Source organism: Ambystoma mexicanum, chromosome 2q (genome assembly GCF_040938575.1).
Source record: "Ambystoma mexicanum isolate Mex_15411 chromosome 2q, UKY_AmexF1_1, whole genome shotgun sequence".
Lineage (NCBI taxonomy): Eukaryota > Metazoa > Chordata > Amphibia > Caudata > Ambystomatidae > Ambystoma > Ambystoma mexicanum.
Window position 1 is genome coordinate 193,006,559 of NC_090924.1, and position 26,848 is coordinate 193,033,406.

Consider the following 26,848-nt stretch of genomic DNA (forward strand, 5'->3'; position numbering starts at 1 on the left):
CATCACGCATTCCCATAATCCAGTCGGGACAAAATCGTGGCTCTAGCGATGGTGGCGCTGTTTTTGGCATTGAGATATGGCCTAATACGGCGTAGTAATCTCTGGTAGTATTGGCAGTTCTTTTTAAGGTATGAGACCTGTGCGTCTGCTCCTAGTGAGGATTGCAGATATATGCCAAGTGTTTTCACTTTACTTTAGATAGAGCCATCATTGGATCTAAAATAGATTATTGATGCAGCCTCTTAATCGGCATCACTCAAGCAGACTTTCATCGCCTCCAGGTCATACAGAATGGGGCATTGAGGGCTGTGAAAAGGCTCAATTGTAGGGACCACGTATCTGAGGCAAGATGGGAGCCTGCACTTTGCAGGCCGGAGTGCGCTTTAGGATGTTACTCATTACTCACAAATGTCTCAGGGGATATATACCTGCATATCTGATGGAAGCCATAGTAAATAAAAAACAACAGAGTACCAGATCCCTAATGTCTGACAATACGTACTTTCTAAAAACTATCTGCTGCAAAACTAATAAAGCTCGTAATGGAGCTTTTAATATCGCAGCTCCTCTGCCATGGAATGTCTTGGCCCCCGCCCTTAGAACCACAGAATCCACATCCGGGTTCAAGATGAAATTGAAGACTTCACTGTTCTGTTAATGCACACACAGCTTTCCTTTAGTAGCCTGGCCCCGTTTCCTTTTCCTTCTTGTGTAGTTTTGCTTTGCTCCATGTTTTTGCGCCCCTAAGCTTTCGGGTACCTGGTGCGCGGTACTAATCAATAAACATAAACAAACAAGTACGACCCTGCAGCTATTCCAAGAATTCAGTCTGGGCCTTCAGTGAGCAAGGACATCCTTGTACAGAGGCAAACTGCTCCTGTGCACACAAGTGTTTCATATTCTAAAGCAAAGTCACGTTCAGTGCTTGATGGTAAAACACACTTTTACACAGATCTGGAAAGCGCTGTGTACACTATGTGCAAACGTATAAAATAATAGTTGTTCAACAGTTGCACGTAATACATATTGTTGTAATCAATCACCAATGGCACTTTAAACATGTGTAAGAGTTAATAGTGCGAATTTAGAAAAACCAGCCAAGTGGCAGATTACAGAGCAAGCTAAATCTACCTAGAGGGTTCAATGCTAGGTCATTTTCATGGAGCGCGGGCGCGTGGGGCAGGGGAGGCGGGAGTGTTGGAGGTGGGTAGTAAGATTTATCATGTTGTCTGCATGAGAACAGGTGGAACATTTCATTGCTATACATAATAATGTGCAGAACTGGCCTGAGTGGGCCCACATGTTAAGAGACATTCGTATTTACTGATGCACCATAATTAATGGTGCAATTAAGTTACTATCCTGGAACGGTTGAGGGTGCAAGAAATCATGTTAGGGCAAATGCACAAAGGCATGGAATTAGTATGCTGTGCCCCCAAGAGACACATCTACTGAACACTAATGTAGATACAATTGCAAGTGCACGGAGGGCACCCAGATACTTCTGCAATATATTCTAACTATGCAAGAGAGGTAGCTGCCTTTATTTACAAAAATCTGTAAATTTTATACGCACGCAGGCCGTCTCAGATCTGAAGGCCAGTATATACTTGTAACTATAACGAAATATAGTCCTCACGTACAACTATTGAATGTGTATGCACCTATTGTAGACGCACCAGAATCTTTCAAGAGAATTGATCAATTGTTGACCGATAGCCTAGATCCAACATCAGTGCGGATGGGAGATTTTAATAATGTATGGAATGCTGCGCTCCTGCAGGGGGCTAACGCAGCGAACAAAGATCTGTTTCAAAATCTGCACAAACCATTAAAGGCTTAATATCATACTATGATCTAATAGTTGAGTAAAAACTAAAAAACCCACTTGCATTATTCTAGGGGTGCCTGACTCCTCTGCGAGGATAGACTACATATTCGCCAAAGACATGCCCATAATTTCACTGTCCGTACTTTCACTGTCCATAATGATGGCAACACTATGAGACCATAGTCTAGTTAAGACAATAGCAAAAATACCGGACTGAATCTATACCCCTTGACAATTTCAATGTATTTAAACCACAGGTACGGAAAGACCATGCTTTCAGTAATTACGTATTAGAAGCTAGTGATGGAACTGATACTTTGCTACAAACATGGGGACAGTGCCCAATAGCAAGGGTCCTGTGGGAGGCCTTCAAATCATTTACATTAGGGGCATGTGTATATCCAACGAGGCAAGGATCCTTAGGGCTATAAATTAATAGGTTTAACAAGCTAGAGACAGAGATAAAGAATTGACAAAATAAAAAGAACATTGACAGTACACCAACTATGAAACAACCATTATATGAGAAGCTTAGACAATTTTCAGAAGCAGCTGACATTGAGGTTAAATATTTGAATAAGCCTATGGTCGCTAGGTGGCATGGAGAATATGTGAGACCGAGAGGAACGTTAGCTTGGATGACCAACAGAGAAATAGGAAACTTGTTCATCTCAACAATTGTTCATCAGACCAGAAACATGTCATAGACCACATCCTCTGACATGGAAGAGGCGATGGGGCACCTATCACGCTGGAGACTGTACATGATGCCAAAATGAAAACGGCACAATAAAAGACTACAGGTACAGATGGGCACTAGATGATTTTTTTAAACATGTATGGTAATACTCTTGCACCTTATTTGTTGGAACTATGTCAACAAGCCTTTGAGACAATATAACGTGTACATTCACAGCATTGCACAGTAATGAAAGGGGCGTTGTACTAAGAAGCACGTGTTGCACTGAAACAGGGCGGCCACTAATTTCAGCTTCAGAGATTTTGTTGACATGGTAACCTAAGCTTAAGATGCCGTCAGCAAACCAGTAAAACTGGTAATACGGTCATCAAGCATAACAACAACGGAGTAAAGTTGATAGCCCGTTTTTTTCCATGTGGCTCACATGGACGTGAAATATAGTTACAGCCCATAATCTTAATAACAAAGTTATAATATAATTATCAATGAAACATACTGATAAAATATATAAAATGATAAATCCATTTTTATGTGACATATTACGAAAAACTATTAAAAAAAATAAAGTAAGATAAATATCAGGGATGTCAATTCATCAGAGAGGCAAGGGTAGCAGAAGTGACATCATGCACCCGCTGACAGGACGCATCATCAAGTGACCCTCCACCTTAATGACATCATACAAAGGGGTGTCATATGACCTTTGCCATTGCTACGTCATTACAGGAAGTGACATCACATATGTTAAAAGAGCAACATTAATAATATAATGTATAGCACTAACGGAGACTATGGGCCTCATTCCGAGTTTGATGGAAATTCCGCTGAATAACCACCAAAATCGGTTACTGTTACCGACACTTGGTCCCGTGAGCTTACCACCGAATTACAAGTGGTGGTAGGGTGGGGTTAGTCCCCATTTTAGGAGTCCAAAGGACTCTATTGGGTTTTTGGTGGAAATACTGTGAGTGGGTATTCCGCCACAGTAATTCCACAGATTGTTGGTTTTAAATTGGAGGATTTACCTCCAGCACGATGCTGCAGGTAAATCCTGCACTACAATGCCAAACTCGGGATTTGGCAGAGCGGTAATAACAGTGGTATTCCGTTACCGCCAAAAAAAGGGGTGGTGGCAGCCTTACCACTACTATTTTACCCCTCTGCCAAACTCCGAATGAGGTTCTATATGCTATTGTAGTTTCCAAAAATGTATTAACTACGGTGCTACATCAATATGCCAAGGGCGCAGTTCTTGATTTGCCAGGGGAAATCAAGCAAAACCATCATTGGTCATGTGCATTACCATCAAATGCCATAACAGTCAATCAAGGGCAGATACTGCCAGCTTACACCTGTTATAGGCTCACAAGCCAGAGTACAGTGCAGCCACATCGACCCAAGTTGTGCCAATTTTTGCCAGGTTAATCCCAATACGCCATGTATAGTCTGAAATCTGGCAGACCGGATCGGGTGTTATCGGCCCGGGGATTGGGTTAAAACAGCAAGGGCCTTTAAAGAGGGTCCATTGGTTGATAACACCAGATCCGGCCCACACTAGAGGATGTTAACGCTATTAGCTCCCCAGGCTTCCAATTCGGAAACCCGGGGTGTTAAGAAAAATTAACTTGCATTCAAGGAATGGGACAGAGCCCGCATCCCGCTGCTTGAATGAAAATATGAAAATACTGGCACAAGATGGACCTGGAAGGCAAGCGCCATAAGGAGCCCCTCTTCCATTTTGATGGCAGCTGGCAAAGGTAGACAGATTGACGCTTCGATGGCAGTGGCAGATGCCACAATCAGGTAAGTGAGGCTGGGGATGGGGATTGGGGTTTCTAAAATAATTGAAGGAAATTAAAGGATGGGAAGAAGATGGCACTGCGGGGTGCGGGGAAGCAGCCTCCAGGTTCGATGAAACGCGGGCTGAGGTTGGCCGTTTCAGCCCGTGATCCAGGGAGCCTGATTGGCTGCTCCCCAAATCCAGGGTGCAAATAGATCTTAATGTAATCCTCCTTAATACTACTCCATTTCTCAACATTGGAAGGATAAAAGGATGAGTTGGCACAGCTGGGATTTAAACCCGTGAAAGGCTGCAGTGTAGGATAAACACAGTTACTAGTGGCAGGTCTTTAAAGTCCTTTAAATCACACTTTCAGAAAATGCGCTATTTTTATACAATGTAAAAAAGATAGATATAAGTGGTTTCCATAGATTGCAAAGAAAAGCCACACAAAAATAAAATAAAAAGTCAAACTTAGCAAAAACACGCAAATTTCCCACCCACTGAAAGATACAAACCAAGATAGCTGCCTGCCCAATAATGAACAATGAAGATGCCATTTTAAGCGCTTTGTGGAAAATACTTAAGGCCTGATTCACAGAAGTGTTTTATAATGGTGCAATCCATTTGGAAAACACTCTGTGAATCAGGCCCTTAATATCCTTATGCTAACAGATGAAGGTTGCACACCCTATACTAGTTTATTGTGGTGATCGCTCCCACATAGTGCAAACACTCGTAATTTTAAAATGGTGAATATGACAGTACACACTTGAGTGTCAAAACCAAAGTGATTTATTTCAGTAATCTTTCCCTGAGCGATAAATTATGGGCCTGATTCATGGAACTTTTAGCACGGTGCAAAGTGACTTTGCACTGCCTACAAACACCCTCATTCAGAGAGCGGTGGGAAGTATAGTTCTGTAGCGCAAAGTCACTTTGCACTGCAAAAATACACTTTGCACAGCTCTGTGAATCAGGGTGTTTTTTGGAAGTGCAAAGTTGCTAAATGTTCTATGAATCAGGCCCTTTTAAGTTTTTATACCTGAGTGCGAGGGCTGCTGTGCCAAGGGCCGTAGAGGCAGTGCAAGGGCCCAGGTACCAAGCAAATTGCAATTTTCAGCGGCTGCTAGACCTGGTGACCCCTAAATGACATCAATTTATACCTAACAACAAAATAATCACTAACTTGACACCTAAACTGACACTTAAGGTAATTTCCTTTCTTCGGTTACATTTATGAAGCTGTTAAAAAATGAGAGAAACAAGCATATTGTGTTCAAACTCTGCAAAATAACAGAGAACGTAATTACCAAATATACCACTTCGTGCATGTTCCAAATGTATGTCATGTTATGTGATTAGTTTTGATACTTTGCCAATTCTCCATTGCATAGGCTTGCCTGAGAGTTGGTGTTTTCTGCTCCCAGCACAGGTCTCCACAACTTAGTCTAAGGAAGGAAAAGGAGCAGGCTGGTGCCTGGTGGGTGGTCCTGCAAGCAGAGCGGTGCAGAAACCTAAAGCACTTACCAATGCGCTTTTGATGTCCGCGAAGAGTGGGAGTTGATCGTTCACGATAGAGAGAAGGAACTGCACAAGGACCAGGAAGCAATACGCGAAGAAGACGATGGAGCGGAGGACATCGGGTGAAGAGTCCTTCAGAAAGAAAAAAAGAAAATCAGAAATTTCGAAACTCATTTGTACATGTCTCCGCAATGGACAGATAACAGCATAAACAGCCTATTTGCCATGCTTCACTTTACAGAATGGCTAACATTCTCGACTAACACCCAAAATACTTTCATTTTTTAGGGTGGCATTACACATCATTGAAGAAACAGCCCATCTGAAAATTGGATTCTGGGTGTGGTGTGGACATTAGAATGCCATCTGTAAAAACGCAGGCCACTATTTCATTCCATTTAACCCGCCATAAAAGGGGGTAATGGGCAGGGGAAAAGATGCTGGGGGGAGCAGGAGGTCGTAATGAGGCACAGTGGGGCCCTCCTGTAAAGAAAAGAAAATGAATGCCATTTTTACTGCCGATTAAGGTGTAGCTTGAACATCTGTCTATATAAAGCAGAAAATCTGTTATGTTGTTCCTTAAACAATTCCACACTGTTCCACCAATTTGCAGCAAATTTTGTATTCACCTGTTATGACCCTCTGGTCATTACTGGCTACAGGAGACGGTTGCCTGAAATCGGAGAAACATCAATGTGCTGTAGAAGGATTGGAGAGAGCTAATTTTATAGCATCTAAACACAAGGAACACAACTCAAAGTTCTCTACGGGACCTTGAAAACCACGTTTCAAGGCCTTGGGATGCACGATTTCAGAGATATTTGCATCGCAACACACTGCTGCAAGCCAGGGTGAGGCAACAGGTGGGGACACAGAAGTTCCCAGTATGCTGCAGCACGCCAACTCTCGGCTCCCCTCCACGTCTGCTCTGGGGTATGTCAGCCAGCCACACATGCCCATTATCAGTGCAGTTTACTTCAGAGTGCAAATCACATCAAGCGATAAACGACTCGGAACAGCGACCTACAATTGATGAGAAGGTTATTATGTCTGTCTACAGAACCCGTGCAGAGTATGGGTACTTTTTGCTTACATATGATAAAATAAACTATTTTAGATACTTCACACATATTGGCACCACTGGCATAATTACTTTTATCTCACATATTCTGGATAACTATTGCAATAGACACTCCAGAGAAAGGTTCTGGTCTTCAAACTGGTCTTTTCCACGCCACACATGTTTCAAAATGATCTACAGTAGAAGCATTATGCTAAATATGTCATCACTTGCCAAAAGGTATCTGGAACCATGGATAAACCAGTTTTTCAGTCCTGCTGGATATCTGCCCTACAGGGGTGTTGCTAGGTCTGAAAAACATATGGGGCTAAGCTAATGTTGGGACTGGCAGGAGTTGGGGCTAGCTAGCATTTTGGTTGCAGCACCTGAGCTTCTATCCGGGGCTACAACCAAAAGACCCAGGGCTGTACCCCTCTTGTAGGTGTCGAAACGTGTTGGCTTTACAGTAAAACTCATCATAATTTGAAATCGACTGGTGTATACATTGAGTCAATGAGACCGTCTATATAATTGGATATTGAGGGCCTCATCACGAGTTGGGCGGTATCCCGGCGGTATTCCTGCCGGGATACTGCCTGCGTTAATAGTGTTACCGGCAAACCCCCCCAGCGCGATTAGGGTTGGATCACGGGTTTGACGGAACGGGAATTCCCCATTCCCCATTGGGCCCATTCGGGAATTCCCCATTGGCCCCAATGGGGAATTTTCGGCGCGACTACCGTCGGCGGTATTACTGCACGGTAATCGCATCAAAAATCAGCAACCTGCCAAACCCGTGATTTGGCAGACCCTTAAATGCAGCAGTAATAGCGCTACCGCCGCATTTAAGGGTTACCGCCAAACTCGTGATGACCCAATGAGAGTGGTGTGGCGCAAGTGGTCAAAACAATGTAAATATTGTTGGTAATAGTTGATTTAGGAACATTCGACTTTCTCAAGAATATAGAGCTGTTATAACTTGATCATGTTTACCAACATTGGCTAAAGATAGATTTTTTCATTGAAACCTTCAATGCGGATACTATCCCAAGATGGTGCATCCTTTGGAGTAACTATAGTAATGAGAACACTGATCACATGACACGTGTTTTACCTAAAAGGGACGTAGAAGATTCTCTTTTCTATTTTCAGAGCCTGAAATCAAGCAAATGTAATAGCCTGAAGAGATCCTCTCTTGGATGGAAAGCATGGCAAACATTTAAACCTTTTTGCAAGTTGTTTTCCTTTACCCATGGTTGCATTCCAAGTTCAGATGTTAGACACTTATATACTTGTCTAATAAACGGCACTTTCTGCACTTAAGTACTTGATCAGAATGTGTGTCTGGGTATTTTCGACCTATTCTGATGTTTTTATTTAAATGTTTTCTTTGGGCCCGATGTTCTGCTATATACATATACACACATATACATTTGGGATAATTTGCATACCCGCAATGCCTTCCTGATGTGACTCAGAACTGGAGGTGAACTTCCAGCAATGGCTACAAGGTGGCGTTTTGGAATATGTGACTTGGCTCAGGCGGATTACCCCACTTTCACATTTCAGGTGAAAGGGATTTTTTCAAGCATTTTAAACCCTTCATAACTTTCTTGATGTATTGTACACATGCCCCAATGCTCCAACGACAAAGCAGTCAGGACTATACTGCACTGCTGATTCCTAACAGGGCTGAACTGAGGTATGTAGTTGTCCTGACAGCCTTGCAAAATGTCTGTCTTGTGTAGATTAAGCTATGTACAAAAGTAGTACTGCCCTTTAAGACAAAGACAATTGGCTGGAGTAAAAGGCTTGTGTTTGGGCTAACTTGCATACACACAATGGGCCTCATTACGACCCAGGCGGACTTCGCGGTGCTAAATGCACCGCGAAGCATGGCGGAAAGCCGCCGATAGCGCCATGGGGGTTGGCGGATTTACCGCCCCATTCCGACCTCGGCGGAGCGGTAAATCCCCAATCCCCATTCTGCCCTTCCCCATTCCCATTTTCGCCCCATAGGGTATAATGGGAGTGGGGAAGGAGTTAATTACGCCACCGTAAAATACGGTGGCGTAATTAACAACGAGGTCCCGTAGCGCCATGGTTTTCTCCGGCTGGTAAAACCAGGCGGAGAAAACCTCCATGGCGCTACGGGAACTCGTAGTATGGCGGAGAGGTACGCCATGCACTACGCTGGCGTAATACCCTCTCCGCCAGGGTCCTAATGAGGCCCAATGTCTTGTTGATGTGGCTCAGAACTGGAGGTGGTCTTCCAGCAATGGCTACTATGTGGCATTCTGGAATGTGTGACGTGGCTCAAATGGGATATCCTACTTTCACATTTCAGGTCAAAGCATTTTTTCAAGCCTTTTGAAACCCACCATAACTTTATTGGTGTTATAATATATATATATATATATATATATATATATATATATATATATATATATATATGCATTATATATATTACTGTGAGAAGTATTGTTTTAAATTATTATTATGATTTATTAATGTGATACAGTTTTGTACAAATGTAAAAAACTTTACACATAATTACATTAAACAATTAAAATGCAGAATTATATTCAATATATAAGATATATAAAACCATTATAAACATGATAAGGTTCACCACAAATCAATCGATCAGGGCAAAGAAAAATAAATAAATCAAATCCTTAACAGAACCTAATACAAGACATGAAGCCATCCTTATACTCCTGTCAGTGTGGCTAGTCATCTTCCATATTAACGTTGCTCAACCATTTGCTAAAGGTAAAATCCTTGTTACGTCTGGGTGGCCACCCTTGTGCTTGTTTTCAAATAAGTGGTGGCCTCACGCCACACCTGAAAAAGTGCTAGGTGCAGTTTGGGGTTTATGGTATTAACACACTGATTCCAAAAATCTGAATGTTCCACATAATCTGTGTTATGAACGAACTCCTCCAGATATTTCCTGTACTTTGTTCTCAACCTACGACATTTCGTTAATACATGACATGCCGTCTCCAGCTCAGTAGGAAGTTCACATATCCTACAATATCTTTCTGTAGCAGCCAAACCCATCACTGAGCCACGGGCCGCCAAAACAGGTAAATAATTGAAGCGTAAGAGTAGAATGAAACGCCTCAGTTGTTCCGACGGGCAGAGATTTAGGTATGGTTGTGGCTTCATATAGGTATAGAGTACAAACGTAATGAAACTGTAACTTTTCAGGCTTCTGAGGTGGATAAAATTACTCTGCCAATCCCACAAATTTAAGCGACTACGCATGCGGGTAATCAGATGTTCCTTTTACCCTGCCCCACTCCGGGGACCAACTGATTTCTTCAATCAGAGTGTTGGTCTGGGTTTCTAGTTTTACCTGTCTACCCGCCATAGTGTCCTCTTTGATGGTCATGAGAAGCCTATTTGTAGGTTTGTTTTTAAGCCTGATGTAAAATTCCATCCTTTTCCTCAGAACCATAGCCTTGAGGGAGGGAATACCTAACTCTAGCCTAATCAGGGCCATAGGGATACATTGAGGGAGGCCGAGACCTTTTCTCCAGAACTTACCCTCCATGAGTTGTAGCCATCCTAGATTCATATTAATCAGGGACTCTAAACCGTACGTAACCATAGGGGCCAAACATTGCATATATAACTGGCGTGCAGATTGAAAAACCACACTGCTCACTCGTGAATTTATATATTAATGCTGTGAGTTGGGCAGCTTTTGTTCTACGTTCCTAAATACACGTATGGCAATTTCCTTTATTGTCAAGCTCAACACCTAGGTATTTGTACATAGAGGTGTATTCAATTTCAATCGGACCCACCATCATACGAGGCCTGGCAACCCTTCCTGCAGTATATAATACCAGTTTGGTTTTGCTGTGATTAATGATAAGTTCATTGGATTCTGCATATCGCCATAACTGGTTTGTAGACCTTAGAATCCCACTAAAAGTGTTATCTAGTATCACCAGGTCATCCGCATAAGCCAGTATGGGCCAATGGTAGGTGCCTATTTTAGGGGGGCAGTTGTTAATCCCCGAAAAACATTTAGGCACGTCGGACACAAACAGGTTATATAGGGTGGGGGCCGTCACGCATCCCTGTTTTACCCCTCGCATCAAAGAGATGGGTTTGGTCACCGCACCCTGATTATCCAGCCTAACTTGTACAGTATCGTTAGTGTGTAAAAGCTCGAGATAATATAGCAGAGACTCAGGGCAGCCCAGTTTCCTCAATTTTTCCCATAAAAAGGAACGATTTACCGAATCAAAGGCTGCCCTGAAATCTACATAAAGTGCATATAATGGTGGGTTAGCGTGTACCAGGGCCTTATTTCTCAGTGCATTCATAACAAATAAATTATGTGAGGTGGAATAGCCAGCCCTGAAACCACATTGAAATTGGTCCAAGATACCTGCCCCCTCAGTCCATTTTTGTAGTTCATTGAGAATGAGAGCAGCAAACATCTTCCTGGAACAATCTAACATAGATAACAGCCGACAGTTCTCTGGTTCGGTCGTGCTTGCTTTTTTAAAAACTGGTATGATGATGGCCGCCTGCCAGGATGTTGGAATACGACCCTCATACAGAATTTTATCAAACAGAATTTTAAGTAGATTGGCCCAGAAGGAAGGGTTGTTTCTCATCACTACATTCGAGAGGCCATTAGGTCCTGGGGCTCGTGAGGTGTTTAGTTCCTTAATTCTACTTTGTAGGTCCTCAATAGAGACGTGGAAGGGGGGGAAAAGGGGTTTTGAAAAAGTGGGAGAGTAGATCTTATTGCTGATCCCCACATTCTGCTTTTCCAGATGGGAAATCCATTTATCACAGCCAATAGGATTCACCATATTAATGGTCTTCTTCCCTTTCACCTCCCCTAATATAGACCACTTTTTTCCGAAAATTCTTACTGCATAAAGATCTAACCGTGAGCTGCCATCTCTCCAATTTCCTATGTCTTTTATGTATTTTTAGCCATTTTTGATAAGCAGCCTTCAGCTTTCTTTTAATGGCTTTGACATCTGTAGGGTGTAGACCCTTTCTGATAGCACGAATATCACCTCTGAGCTTACGTTTCCTGTCTCTGATGGTACGGTCATAGATTGCCTCTTGCGGCACCTTTCCTACCATCGACCGCATTTTCCAGGAACCGTGCAAACCGGAGAAATTGCTGATCCATCCCTCAATTTGTTCAAGTGACATCTGCATGAATAGATTAAACTGTTCGAACCCCCAAACACCCGATGCCTTAGATGCCTTCATCACATTTTTCGCCGACCAGGATATGCGGTTTAAAGAGTGGTTAGTTGTAAGCTCGCCCAAATTGACCATTCCCACCCTCGGAGTGCAAGACCCCAAATTTAATATCAGGGGATCGTGATCACTCCATTCACATCCCCTCACCACCATATCATCAACAATAGTTGCAATCTCAGCACTCGTAAAGATATAATCGAGGGTGCTCCCACTTCTCCCATTCTTCCAAGTGAATTTTGCAGGTCTATCACTTCTTGTTCGGCCATTGATTATTTCGAGGTCCCAGCAGTCAAAGAGGCCCCTCCAGCACTCCCCCTCATTATCGGTATTTACCTGTTTCCAGAGGCTGCTATTGGATAGATTCCGGTTATTGGTAGTACCACCCCCACAATTTATCCGGCAATTTAAATCCCCAGCAACAATGACAAAATATTTATCATTTGTTAACCTCCAATTACTCAGAAGATCATGTAAGGCATCTTGTATGTGGTCTCTATGCTTTGCCCCCGGGGGGTTATATATGTTTATTAACAGCATTTCTTCCCAAGCATCTTTTATTCCAAGGGACATAGCTGCAGCACATATATGACTGCTCTCCACTGGGATCATTTTACTTTTAATTTTATTCGACACACCAATAGCTAAACCCCCATAGGGTCGCCCCCTTGTTCCTTTCTTAGCCAGGGTGTGGTAGATTGAGTAACCATCTATGGCCGTGGGCTGCAACAGCCAAGACTCTTGTAATAAAATAATAGGGTGGCTGTTAATGAGTGCAAGTGATCCCTTATCAGTAATAAAATGTTGGTGACCGTGAGTATTCCAGCTTAATAAGGAATAATCTCATGGTTGATGTAAAACCATTGGTAGTGAGTCAGCCAGCCATTTCAAAGTGTTTTGAATGTCCGTCATCTGAACTTTCTTCCCCAATGGTTGGGCAGGTCTGCCACCCTTATTCTTAGATGGTACATGATCACCTCTTGGGAGGTGGGGGTCTTCCTTCTCTTTACTGGCATCTACCTCTATCCCAACCTGCATAAGGCTTTTTTTATGAGTTCGAATCAGTTTGGCCGATGCCATGACACAACAATGGAGGGCTGTAACATTAGGATTACATACTGTGAGTGTTTCCACAAAAGAAAAATCTTCCGAGCGTATAACACGTAACTGTGGGATCAGATGCAGTTTTGTCAAGACCTCAAATCTTGTCAGCCCCTTGTCCCTTTTCTTCTGATGTAAGTTTTTAATAATGCAGATTTTACTTGCGTTGGGGTCGTCAATTTCCGTTACCTACATGGAATCATGCTGTTCATCTTCCTCGATTCTCACGTTCCCAGATTGGGTAGAGCATTTTGAAAAATCATCAGTCGAATTAGTTGAGAGATCAGATTCTGGATCTTCCAGGATCGTGCTGGTAGCTTCCTGTGGAATGTTCGGAATAATCCAGCTCGTTAAGGTCCCCGCACCCTTTTTCGCACACTTCTTTGTTTTCCGGCCCCTTTTTTTTGCTTTTTTGGATCGAGCGACCGGGGCATTAGTGGCTGGTAAGGGGGAGGCTATCTCAACCACCACATTTTTTGCGGCCTCTCGTTTTGTGGCCGACGTTGTTTTTTAGTCAGAGGTGCTTCCACGACGATCTCCTTATGTTCCACCGAGTTACCCGCTTCCAGCGGGGCCACTGGGTCCCGGTCCCCCTTCTGTGCCGACAGTATTTGCGGTATTTGATCCATATTTTCAATAGGGTTGGGGAGCCCTAGCTGGATTATAGAATTAGTATGGATCCTCCCACACAGCTTTAATAGGATTTTCAGGGCAAATTGGACGGAAGCCATTGAGGCTTGTAATTCAGCGATTGCTGCATTATTTAAACTCTCTGTATCATTGCTCGGTCCTCTATCGGTATGCTCCAATTCTTCAGTATCAATATAAAGATTTGGAGAAGCCGATAATCGCCCTGCAGTTGGTACTACGGGTGAAATGAGGGTAGGGTGGATGGAATGGATGCCAGACAGGTTTGAGGTAGAATTGCATGTTTGTTTAGGGCTAAGTGGGACCATGGATCTCTGCTGATCATTCTGAGCCTCATTCAAGACTTGTGCTTCTACCACTATTGGGGTATCCTTTCGAGGGGTAAGAGGTTTGTTGAAAGAGGCCATTGATTTTTGGATTGACAGACACAGGTCGAGAAGTGAGTTATTATCGATGTCATTAAAATTAGTAGAATCAAGAGCCTCACTGTTGTTATGTGGGGGTGGGGGTGCTGAGTTGCAATCTTCAATTGTCGATTTGTCAGTAAGAGAAGTTACTTTGGTGCTATTTTTCCCAAACATAGCCGGGATCATGCCTTTATCGGAAGTACCATCTGCCCCTTTTTGTTTGGCCTTCTTAGAACTTTTAGATGGAAGTTTATCCGTCTTCCCAGCGTTGCTTTTACGCAAATCATACCGGGCTTTGACAGGCTTTGGTTTAGCCATTTTGCTAGATTTGCCCTTTAGCAGTACTATTCCTGTCTGTAAGCAGTCAACTATGAAGGAGTAGTGTATTACACACTATTGTGCTCTCTCACCTGTGCAAAGACAGCGGCCACTCAATGCGCTTGTGAGGCTCCACTGGTACACAGAAGTATCCGGGGGATCAAAGAGGAAGGCCTCCGCAGTCTCCCAACCGGTATTTCGCACCTTCAGCGCCTAACAGTCGCACAACAGTGGTCGGCCTTTACCCCTGCCGGGCTTAACGCCGCGGGGGTGTTACACGCTGGCCTTTGTAGTTGGAAAGGTCACGTGATGGATCACGTGTGTCGGGCTGGCCACGCCTCCTCCAGGAAGCACACGGCCACCAGCAAGAGCCCCTTGTCGGCTAGAAATGCTGGGATTTACACAATTGAAATGAACGTTCGCTGCTGAAAAGTATTCCAAGTATCCGCACTCGCCGCTCGGCTGTTTCAAGCTGGCCTTTGTAGTTGGAAAGGTCACGTGATGGATCACGTGTGTTGGGCTGGTCACGCCTCCTCCAGGAAGCACACGGCCACCAGCAAGAGCCCCTTGTCGGCTTGCAATGCTGGGATTTACACAATTGAAATGAACGTTCACTGCTGAAAAGTATTCCAAGTATACGCATTGTTTTAAAGAGAAGGTTACTCTTTAATAATGTAAAAGCCTACAACCTTCCACTGTGCTGGGACCCTGATCCCTACAAAAAACATCACTGCAGAGTCAGTGTTGTATGGTTTGTTCCCATGGCCCCATGCACAGCGAGATATCAAGGCCTGCTAGAGAATCCTGTGCTGTTTTAAAGATTTGCTTCTCTTTTCCAGGAACAGCCTATTGGTGGGGGGGAAAGAAACATCAATCTAATCCTGTCGACAAATTATCCACAGCCACCTGAAGGACTACTAGGTCACTGATGGATCAGATGACAACAGCGACGAGGAGGAGTGGGTAATGTAAACTTTGATTCTTGTCTGTGTGCTTTCTCTTCCAGGAACCATCTAGTGGTGGTTAAGAAAGAAACATTGACCGCCTCAGTCAGTGGTAAGACGAGGATGAAAAAGTATCATCGTCGACGACTGCCTCACATACTGCAGAGCCAACAGCGGACCTGACGTCAGGCACCATATAAAGGATTCACTACGCCCCCTCACCTCAGTCCCCACCCCCCTGGCTCAGCCTGCGAGAGGGAACATGCAGTAAAGGGGAAAGGCATAGAAACAAAACAGCAAACACCCATTGCTTGCTTATCTTTTTCTTCCATATCCCAAACTTCAAATTCAACCAGAAGAATTAGGGCAGTCTTGCCAGACAACTGCTGCTGTCCAAAACGTAGCACTCTGCTACTCATATCACAGCACACAGAAAAGTGACTGCAGAATGCGATTAAGATTTTGGACTTCCAAGCGGGGTAGGCTGAGAGGGCGATGAGGAATCTGTGGGAGAAGAATCCATAGAAACAACATTACCAGTAAGTAATTTCTCCTTCAATGTCTAAGTGGATATATGGACATCTTAAAAAGGCTTTAGAGTAGTAAGTGGAAGTTTGTTGGTGAAAGAGTCTCAAACATGCATTTCTCCAATTCCTTTTTTTGATGGTTAGAATACTTTGGCAAAATCTTCGAGACTTACATTCCACAACTTAAAGAACCAAAATGTGGCCCTTCATTACCCAGGAGGAGCCCGAAGTCTGTCTCCAAGAGGTGTGCTTACTAAAAAAAGCTTCATGCAGATCCAGACAAAAAATGTACCCTCATTGTTTCAATGTTTCTGCCTTGGAAAACACATGTGGGATGTCCTGGTGGACTTTCACACAGAATCTACATTTAAGTTGTCCAACTTTGAAAGTGACAAAGATCTAAGGTATGCATTCCTTAAAGAATTTGGAGCGGGGAAGAGGTCACTATTGCAACAGTATATGCACCTAATGCATGCTAGGAGAGGTTTATGAAGTCTTACTATGTCTGGTCAGCTTTGAAAGTCAAGAGATACTGCAACTTTGCATTTTCATTTTAGAACAGGACCTGACCCTGGACAGATCTGCATCTAAATCGCAAACTACTCTAGCAGCGTCTAAAATATTAAGGACATTTAAAGACTTAGGCCTTATCGACATTTGGAGAGCTCTGCATCTGCCTTTACATTCTTCTCCAATGTACACCACACTTGTACATGTATTGATTTACTGCTCTATGAAACCCTGAGTGAGGGGCGCTCCTGTCGGTTTTCTTGTTTTGTCACACCATGCCCTAATCTGTGACTTGAAATACACCTGCTTTCTAGTCCAGGTAAAATAGCTGCTCGAGCTTTTGCAATTCCATTCTCCAGGATCTGATGCTAATCAAAAGCCTGACAGGAAACGTTGATCTTCCTCTTGTAAGACATGTTCCCTGAGAGAACATGTGAGGATTATAATTGGGATACATTCAAGGTGGTTGTTTAGCCACTAACGGGGAAAAAGAAAGGAGCGTACCATCTCTTTGAGGAATATGAGTGATTAAGAATTGGCTCATAAGATGTTGTGGTCCTTGGCAAACCTATGCTACAAAAAAGGTTAAGACAGCACCGAGTGTCAGGTAGAAATATTTTGGAATAAGCTAAACAAGCAGACAATGACACTATTCCTACTACAGCATGGCACCTGTACACCAGTGGACTGTATCTCTATTAACTGTGCTAGCCAGGATGTCACTTGGTGCGCTGAGGCATTGGGGGGGGTCCCCAGTCTTTCAGAATGCGGACCCTGAGGACCTGGAACCCATTGACCCTCGAACAGGTGACATTTTCCATTAACTCCAAGCAATTTATAAAAAAACATGGAAACCAGTCCTGAATTATTTGACTAGCGATCATATTAATCTGTTCTACTGCAACCTTTGAACTTATTTAGTTGGTTGCTTGTGGTAGCAACTTTGGGGTCCCTGAAACACTGTTTTTGTTTTTGTAGGAAACACTGAGAAGTCTGTCTCTTCTGATTTAGATTACGACTGAGCAAACACATGTTAAATGAGTATTAAAAAGTTACTTATTGAGCTGTGGGCTGAGCCGAGTATTCCTTTTGCATTGTTATGAAGGAAACCTCCGTAGCATGAGCCAGGGTAGTAGAATGGCCCTGCCATCACATGCAGCATTAAGAGGTTGGGGGATAACATGGCAGAGGAACTTGGGGTCTGGGCCATGGGCAGGGGAATAACCAGGTTACTCACCGTAGTGACCACCTTACTCCTAGTCAATAGTCCCCTTTCCTCCATACTTATGGGACATCTCTTCGTCCTGTGGGACGGGACGGAGCACTTTTGTAAAAAGCATCCAAAAAATTAATCGCCCATCAGTCCTTTTCTATCGCCAGGTCAGAGACCTATTAGCAATAACAGAGGAACCTTATTAGAGGGGACGGCGGGCAGGCGTATGGAGGAAAGGGGACTATGGACTAGGAGTAAGGTGGTCACTACGGTGAGTAACCTGGTTATACTCCTATGTCCTGTCCCCTTTCCTCCATACTTATGGGAGATTCCCAAGCACTCCTAACTGGAACTACGGGTGGATGGAAATACCCCTTATTGAAAAAGGTTCTTCAGCACAGCCTGACCAAACTGAGCATCAGCTCTCGAGCTCATGTCAAGACAATAATGATTACAAAAAGTGGATGGTGAGGCCCAAGTGGCTGCCCTAGCGATGGACTCCCAGGGGACATATTTCTGAAAAGCAACCGCAGCTGCCTTGCCCCGCACCAGGTGTGCATGAATACCTTTAGAAGGTTTCAGCGCTTGGATGGTGAAAGACTCCGTAATGCAGGCGGCGAACCACTGAGAAATAGTCGCCTTAGACGCCTGCTTACCCTGTGGGTTACCGAAAGTCACAAAAAGTTGAGAAGAACTCCTAAGCTCGGAGGTCCTGTCAAGGTAGAACTTAAGAGCCCTTCTGACATCAAGACAGTGCAGAACCCTTTCTGCCTCTGAGGTAGCGTTTGGAAAAAAGACCGGCAGGGAGATCGACTGATTCAGATGGAATTCAGTTACCACCTTCGGTAGAAAGGTCGGGTTTGTCCATAGGACTACCTTGTCCTTGAGAAAGACCAAGAAGGGATGCTCCACTGACAAGGCCTGGAGCTCACTCACTCGCCTCGCTGACGTAATGGCGACCAGAAAGGACACTTTCCAGGATAGGTACTTGAGGTCCACCGTGGCCATTGGTTCAAAAGGCTTATGGCACAGCGCCGTCAGGACTACATTTAGGTCCCACAGCGGGTGCGGACTACGAACTGGAGGGCGGAGGCATGTCAAGCCTGCAAAATGCCTCTTAACCACTGGGTTACTCAGAGAATAAGAACATTGGTCTGTAGAAAGATAAGCGGAGACCGCTGAAAGGTAAGTTCTGCATGACAGAACGTGAACACCCGACTCTGCTAGGGAGGACACGAAGGACAGCACTGTGTCAATCGTAGCCACCCTTGGATCCAACTGCTTTTCCAAACACCAATGACAGAACCTGGGCCATTTACTCCTGTATTGGGATCTGGTCGAGGGTTTCCTGGCTGCCTGGATAATACGCATGTTATCCGTAGACAAGTTAAAATGCTCTAAAGACCTGAACTCAGGCACCATGCCGCCAAGCTGAGTGATAGTGGGGAAGGGTGCCACATCTGCTGTTCCCCTTGATGAAGAAGATCGGGAGTCACTGGTAACCTGATCGGGGGATACACCAACAGGTGTTGAAGTTCTGAGAACCAAAACCTGGCCGGCCACCAGGGGGCTATGAGTAGAATGTAGCAGTTCACTGAGTTCTTCAGCTTCCAAATTGCTCGATGGACTAGAGGCAGAGGCGGGAAGGCATAAGCTCTCATGTTGTGCCATGGAATCTCGATAGCATCCCCCAGAGAGGAGGCTCCCAACCCCCCTCTGGAGGCATACCGAGGAAGCTTCTTGTTCACTGCCGTAGCAAAGAGATCTACCTCCGGTGTGCACCAACGCAAGAAGATCCATGAGAGGACCTCCGCCTTAAACTCCCACTCGTAGCTGACCACTGTCCGCCGGCTGAGGGCATCCACTGTGACATTCAGCTGGCCTGGGATGTGCACTGCAAGCAGCCAAACCCCATGAAGCATGGCCCACTCCCAAATCTGGATGGACAGGTCCACAAGGGGGGGAGACTTTGTTCCCCCTTGCTTGTTGATGTAATACATCAACACCACATTGTCCGTGCGTAGGTGGACCACCTTGTTGGCAATGATCGGTCTGAATGCCTTGAGCGCTAGGACGATCGCCAGAAGCTCCAGATGATTTATGTGGAGGAGCTTGTCCCGAGGCGACCAGAGGTCCGAGACCTGTAGAAGATCTAACGTCGCACCCCACCCCAGGATGGAGGAATCCGTTGTGAATGTCACCATATGGGCTGGGTCCTGAACACCGCACCCACCGACAGGTTGCTGAGAGAGGACCACCATTCCAGGTCCGCTCTCATGGAAGCCGGAATCATAATCAGCTTGGAATCCGGGTCCACAGCCTGACGCCAAGAACTCCGAAAAGCCATCTGGGTCTGTCTCATCTTGAGACGAGCAAGAGGAAGAGCCAGCACACACGAGGCCATGAGGCCCAGAAGCCTCTGGAACCACCAGGCCGTCATGCTCTCTGCCTGCGCAAACATTTGACACGTGGCTAACAGATCGACCATTCTGTCCCCGGTCAGGTACACTCTGCAGTCGATCGTGTTCCAGCAAAAACCCAGGAAAATCAGGTCCTGCAAGACCGTCATGGAAGATTTCCGCCAGTTCACCGACAGCCCAAGATGGAACAGGAGCTGAAGGAGAGACTGGAGATTGCCTGCTGCTGTCAGCGGACAAGGGCTGCGTAAGAGCCAGTCGTCCAAATATGGATGTACATGGATACCCTGGAGATGAAGATAGGCCGCAATCACCGACATCATCTTCGTGAAGACACGCGGCGCCGAGCTGAGGCCAAAAGGAAGCACTCGAAACTGGAAGTGCTCCTCTCCCAAAGAGAAACGGAGATATCTCCTGTATGGGTTCCAAATCAGGATATGCATGTACGCATCCTGAAGATCCACCACGCTGAGCCAATCGCCCATCTGCAAGGAGGATCGTATCTGGCTGGCGTGATCATCTTGAATTTCTCTTGGGGTAGGAAAAGATTGAACTGGGAAAGGTCTAGGATGGTGCGCAGGCCAGCCTGGTTGGGTTTGGGCACCGCAAACACCCGGGAGTAGAAGCCCTCCCCTCGCTCCCCCAGGGTAACGGGTTCCACAGCTCTGAGGTCCAGAAGTTTCTGAACTTCGGCTTTGAGGGAGGGTGAGCCCGACAGCTGAAAAGAAGGGTTGAGGGTTGGGGTAGGGGGTAGGGGTAAGCAGAAGCCCGCCCGAGCGACTGACAAGATCCATCTGTCTTCTGTGATGGTCTGCCACGCCTCCCAATGAGACGCAATGCGTCCTCCCACTGGGGTCTCGTGCGAGCGTGGAAAACCCTCATTTAGTAGGTTTATCGGTGGCGTTGCCACCTGAAGAGGAGGCTGAGGAGCCGGAGAAAAACCACGTCCTTTGCTACCTACGTCGGTTGTTCCTCGCAGACAACGGTCTCTGGGTTTTGAAAGGAGTCTTAACAAGGACCGACAAGGACTTAGCTGTCTGAGTGCTATCCTTCGTCTTGGTGAGCTCTACATCTGTTGTAGAATGAAAGAGCTCCTTCCCATCAAACGGAAGGTCCAACACCTTGTCCTGCACTTCTTTTGAGAATTTAGTTGCATGCAACCACGCCTGCCGTGAGGTATCAACCCCCAGCATAAGGCCCCGAGCCGAGGTGTCTACATGATGAGCCGCAGCCTCCAGGAGATCCTGGGCCAAGACCCTTGCGTCGGATAGACCCCCTTTAAAGTCTTCCAGCTTCTCAACTGGGATGAACTCCTCAAACTCCGACAGACCTTTCCACACCCGCATATTAGCCCCCGCTTCCACCAGTTCGGCGTTGGCCTGCCTGAGCTGCAAGGCCGAATTGGCAAGGGAGTCAAGGAGCTTGTCCTCCTTTCCCAGAACCCGAGTAGCCATTATGGAAGAGGATGCTGCAGGCCTGGATTGCAAAGTGGGCGTGGCCACCACTGTGGAGGAAGGGGGCGGACAAGACGACAGGGCCACCTCTTCCGAAGAATGCAGCCTGTATCTCACGTCAATTTTCTTATTGACAAAAAAGTCTAGAGTGTGGCTTTTCCCAGACCCTGCGGACCTCGGCCAGAACGTCCTTCCGCAAGAACAGCCCAGTATGCTCCGAAGGAGACAGGGTGAACGCCCCAGAAAGCATGCCCTCCTGCGGAGCAGGTGCCTCTGGCACTGGAACATCCACATCATGTCCAGTACCCGGTCATGAAAAGCTCTAATAGAACGGGGCAGGTCCTCGTTGTCCTGATCGCCCTGTGCTTCATCCGACAGGTCAGGATCCTGCTGAACCGTGTCAGGTGCTGCCTTGTCCACAGGGGACAACGGGGGCAAAGGCAGAAGGGTCGGGGGAGGCACCGTAGGCAAGGGAGGCGCTGGCAGAACCAGCGGAGGAACAGGTGGAGCCGGAGGCGCAGGTGGACATATCTCCCTGAAAAGCCCTTTGAAATATTCCCTCATGGGGTCGGCACGCATTAATGTTTGAAATGTACAGAAAAAAGCCTCCTCCGGGGACTGCCTCGGAACCGGACAAATCCAGGGACGTAACGGGGAAGGGTGCCACACAGGCCCCTCTACCGACGTATCCACATAAATCAAAGGTGCCGACCCCGCAGGCAACGAAACATTGTGCGGAAGAAGCATCCGGGCATTCCAATCGTAAACTGGCCGATAAGGATGCGCACAAGGGACTCTATGTTCACCCAAGGAACCAAGCCCTACACCTGAGGCCGATGGCGTAGTTGTGGGGGTAGCACCTAAAATGGCCACCGCGGTCGTGGCGGGAACAGGTGCCATTTTGTCATCACCTGAGGGGAGCTGCGGCACGTGGGTAAGTGAGGCAGGGGTCCCCGTCGATGGATCAGGGGTCTTAAATTTAGCTTTAACATAAGGAACTTCGGCAGAGCCGGTACTATGAGGCCTGGAATGTTTCTGCGACATGCCAACCGCCAAATCAGCCTTCCCAGGAAGGACCTCGGCACTGCCGGTAAAAGAAGAGCTTTCCTTCTTTGCCCCCTCAACAGATCTGATATCGCCACAAGAGTGGAAACGGTGAGAAACAGCCTTCACCGGTAAGGCCTCTCAGAAATGTTGGAAACTTTAGCCTCAGAAAGAGGGACCTCGGACCCACGTCCGGTGACAGCCTTTTCCACGCGGGCCTTGAACATCCGTTCGGTAACAGCAAGCCCCACCAAGGCCTCGGGGCGCACCCCGGTCTTATTTTTGAGGGAAGCCGACAGAGAGGCCTCAGAGCGAGCTCCAGTATCCCACGATTCAATAGAACTAGGTCTACAAACAGCCCCCACAGGAGGGGCCTCGGAGCGTGCTGCTGTATCCACAGGCCCTTTACAGAGACCCTCGGAGAAAACTCTGGTACAATTATTAGGCCCAACGGGCACCTCAGGGCGAACCCCATTGACAGAGCGATCAACGCCCTTCCCGGTCCGAGAGGAACCTGGAAAGGTATCCCCCGGCCGGGGTGCTCTGAAAAGTAAAGAACTTACCGGGCGTTTTTTCTTCTCGTCGATAAACGCCTGAAAATGTGATGGAGGAGTTTGTCAGAAAACCTCCTCCCACAGCTCCAACCGACGTTGAAGTGCCCGGACCTAAAGGGAGTCGCAGTAAAAACAGGAATCCCAACGGTGATCCGGACCCAAGCACTCTAAACAAAGAGGATGGGGATCCGCCCTCGCGAAACGACGGTGACACTATGAACAATCTGGAAAGTCTAGTTTGAACAACATAGACAGGCTAGTACACGATCGCTAGCGAGAGCCAGAGAGGAAAAAGGGAAGAAAATCTTCTGAGGATGCAAGTGCGTCCAGTCGCGAACGAGCGGAGAAAAGGACTGATGGGCGATGCATGGGGCGGAGCCAAGGTGGGCAGGGTTACGGTCGTGTAACGGGCCCCGCGCAGAAAGAGAGGAAGGACACATTTTTGAAAAAACAAATTTTTGTGGATGCTTTTTACAAAACTGCTCCGGTCCTGTCCCACAGTACCGAGAGATGTCCCATAAGTATGGAAGAAAGGGGACGGGACGTAGGAGTATAGGTATTTGCTAGTTTTAACCAGTCAAAGTGAGGGTGACCTACAGCAGAAGGACAAAAAGGACAGAGAAAACCAGTGTGGCACACCTAGATTGGAGCAGGTCATCAGAGGGCACAAGGCCAGAGACAAATACGTCAAAACTGGCAACCGTATTAATCATTGAAGTGGAATTAAAAAAACAGAGTTTGGCTTGAGGGAAATCCCCCACACCCAACAGAGGAGGACAGAAACGTGACAAATTGCTGCTTTATTAATCCAGGCAAGGATACACACACGGATTCTACAGTTCCAAATGCACCAGCTCATTACAGGCTGGCAGTGAATTTTTAAACATCATCACAATCTGGCGTCTGGCATCACAATCAAAAGTTACATTCCTGGGCTCTAAGCGAGATTTGGATTGGGCGAACAGTATAGGCATAACTACAGCCTTTGGATACACGTAATCTGATTGGTCTGGTCAGATCTAGTAGCTCCATCTAGCACCACCACCAGGAGATCGGTGCAAGCCTTGTCAGTTTAGGAAATTTACCAGCATGTGAGCAAAAAATGATGGGTGGGGAAGGTGATCTCAGAGCACTGCCTATGTCCCATTAATGTTACTACTTCCAACTTCTGAAGCCCAGAACAAGGACATTTTTTCCATCTTCTGTCTTCAGTTTGATGGGAACAAGATTATCCATTTGCCTCAGATGAATGGGCCTAGTTCCCCAGCTCCAGGTCATGTGTTCAGGGACCGTAGAAATGATTTTCTCTGCTGGCATTTATGAGGGATTTCATCTTTCTGTCCTTGCAGGAGCTGTATCTTTTATGCTAACTCGAACATTCTCTCCCAGTGTCCTTGGCAGGGATGGACATGCTGCCAGAGCTGTTTCGCGTTTCTCAATAAAATCAGTGTGTCAGGCCTCAGCCGTGTATTTTAAATCTTCCCAATTCATTTCAATGCAGCTGTGGTTTCCATTTTGGCTGTTCATGGTAATTGCTTTTCGGTGTCAGCAAGCAGTTCATGTGTGTTCTTTTGCACCTGGCTAATGTCTCTGCGGGTGTGTTCAGCCATGTCACCTCTTCATGATTACTTTGGTGATTTTATCCAGTTACGGTCTGTGGGGGTGCTTCAGTGGGTGGCATCCATCATCTTGAGGGTATGCTGGGGGGAGGGGGGACTTTGAGACCCCAAACATCATATTGATGCAGTGTGCCTCTTTCTCATAGTTTTCCACCTCACAAAGTCATCCGAGGCTCTGCTGGAGTGATAACTCGTCTTCTGGACTGGCCCTTCTGTTTTTCAGCCACAGTTGCACAGGTCTGCACAGGTAAGCAGTACTGCCTTATATGTGAGTGTTAGGCAGAAACCTGTGCAGTTCCCTCTAGGACCACTGCAAAAGATTTAAGACTACAGGTGTTTGGCAGTAAACCCACTTGGTAGCAGTCTTTACCACACAGATTCACTTGGTAGCTGTGGCTGAGCAGTCAGACTTCCCTTAAGAAGAGTTAGGCAGTATACAGAGTATTCACAATAGGTCAAAAGAGCAAAGTAGAACAAGTAAACACTGACCAGAGCTTGGTGTAAAAGAGATATAATTATTTATTTAAAACCACATCTAGAAAGACACACAGGCACTAATGTTAAGCAGTTCAAAAACATGGTCACTAAAAGATATACACTCCCTTGAAAGAATATTAGACAATTCTTAAGTAAAGCCCGACTTATTTTCAGACAGCGGTGAGCGCTTAACACAGATGGCACTCTAATAATTCGTTTTAAAAAGGGAGAGAAAAGCAGGGTATAAATTGAAACAGATCCCAATACTTTCACAAGAACACAAGAGAGGAAGGCAAAGTAAAACTGTGAAGTTAGAGTTCAGAAGGCCGGATCCACTTTAAGAGGATCAGAACGAAATGTGTCTAAGGTCACACGGTTGAAGTGCACAAAAAGTCTTGAAAGGGTTCAGAAAGAGTTGGACCAAAGAAAGGGACCAGTTAGATGGTCAAGGCAGCCAGCCCAGTCCAGAAGGTTAAGGGATTATTATTACCTTGTAGCAATCTTTAGAAAGGGAGGCCTGGCGGACACAGTACCTTAAAGTGGTGAGAATACTCCAGCGGGGGCAGTTGTTCCTGTCAGCAGATGCAAGTCAGTTCTTCGTCCGGGGGAAGAGAGGATCTCTTCGGGGAGGAAGACAGGAGTCCGTTGCACTGCCAGGGAAGAAACCAGCCACGGAGTTCTCAGGTAAAAGGAGCGGTCCTTTTATTCGCGGTCCAGTGGTAAGTGGCTATCCGGTTGCCGGGGTGCTTGGCACGGGCAATTCGACCACAAGACGTCCTGGGATGCGAGGAAAAGAAGGTAAAATGGTTGTGCCCACTAGTCAGGGGAAGAAGCCTCTCCAGCCGGGAGACCTTCTCTGTCGTCGGGAAGTGGTGAGTCGGTTCCGCAGGGCTCCACCGGTGGTGTCGTCAGAGGTAGGTCGGCTCAGCTTCTCCCTCGTCGGATTCTCTGGTCCTGTGGCGACTTCAGAAGTTCCCGTCCACAAAGCCCTGCTTTTATGCAGCACACCCCCATTCACTCAGCCTAGCTGTCAATCAAACATGCTAAGTGGTGAGCCGGTCGGCTCACCACTTGGGCCAATCACACAAGAGTGCGACTTGAGTTACCAAGGTAACTCCGTCCAGGGTGCCTAAACCCCTTCCCACACCCCCTGTGGTACCCAGACAGAGTGGCACCACTTTTGGAGGCTTCTGTGGAGAAGCCCACCAAAAAGTGGAACAAAGGGCTCGACTTGGGTTGGAGTCACCGAAGCGAACACAAACGCCATTTTAGAATCGAGTCCTGGAAAAAAATACCAACCGGCGAATTAATATTGATTAAATAACCCGGCGGTATGTTCGAGGCTATGAGAATTAAATAATTAAAGTTGGTAGCCTCGAACAATGGGAAAATCCCATAGGGATATATTCGCGGCCGAATATAAAAAGTAGTATCCACTGCCACCAGCCAAAACTCGATCAGGGGGGACGA

General features: G+C 46.1%; 1 protein-coding gene across 2 annotated transcripts in view; it reads right to left on the reverse strand.

Moving 5' to 3' along the window:
- LOC138569274 (multidrug resistance-associated protein 1-like) overlaps positions 1-26,848 on the reverse strand; it is a 1,459,677-nt gene that overhangs the window by 1,122,659 nt on the left and 310,170 nt on the right. For both annotated transcript variants that reach the window (XM_069647112.1, XM_069647111.1), the window contains exon 5: positions 5,842-5,967. In XM_069647112.1, the coding sequence (XP_069503213.1) occupies positions 5,842-5,967 (126 nt within the window). The remainder of the gene's footprint in view (positions 1-5,841; positions 5,968-26,848) is intronic.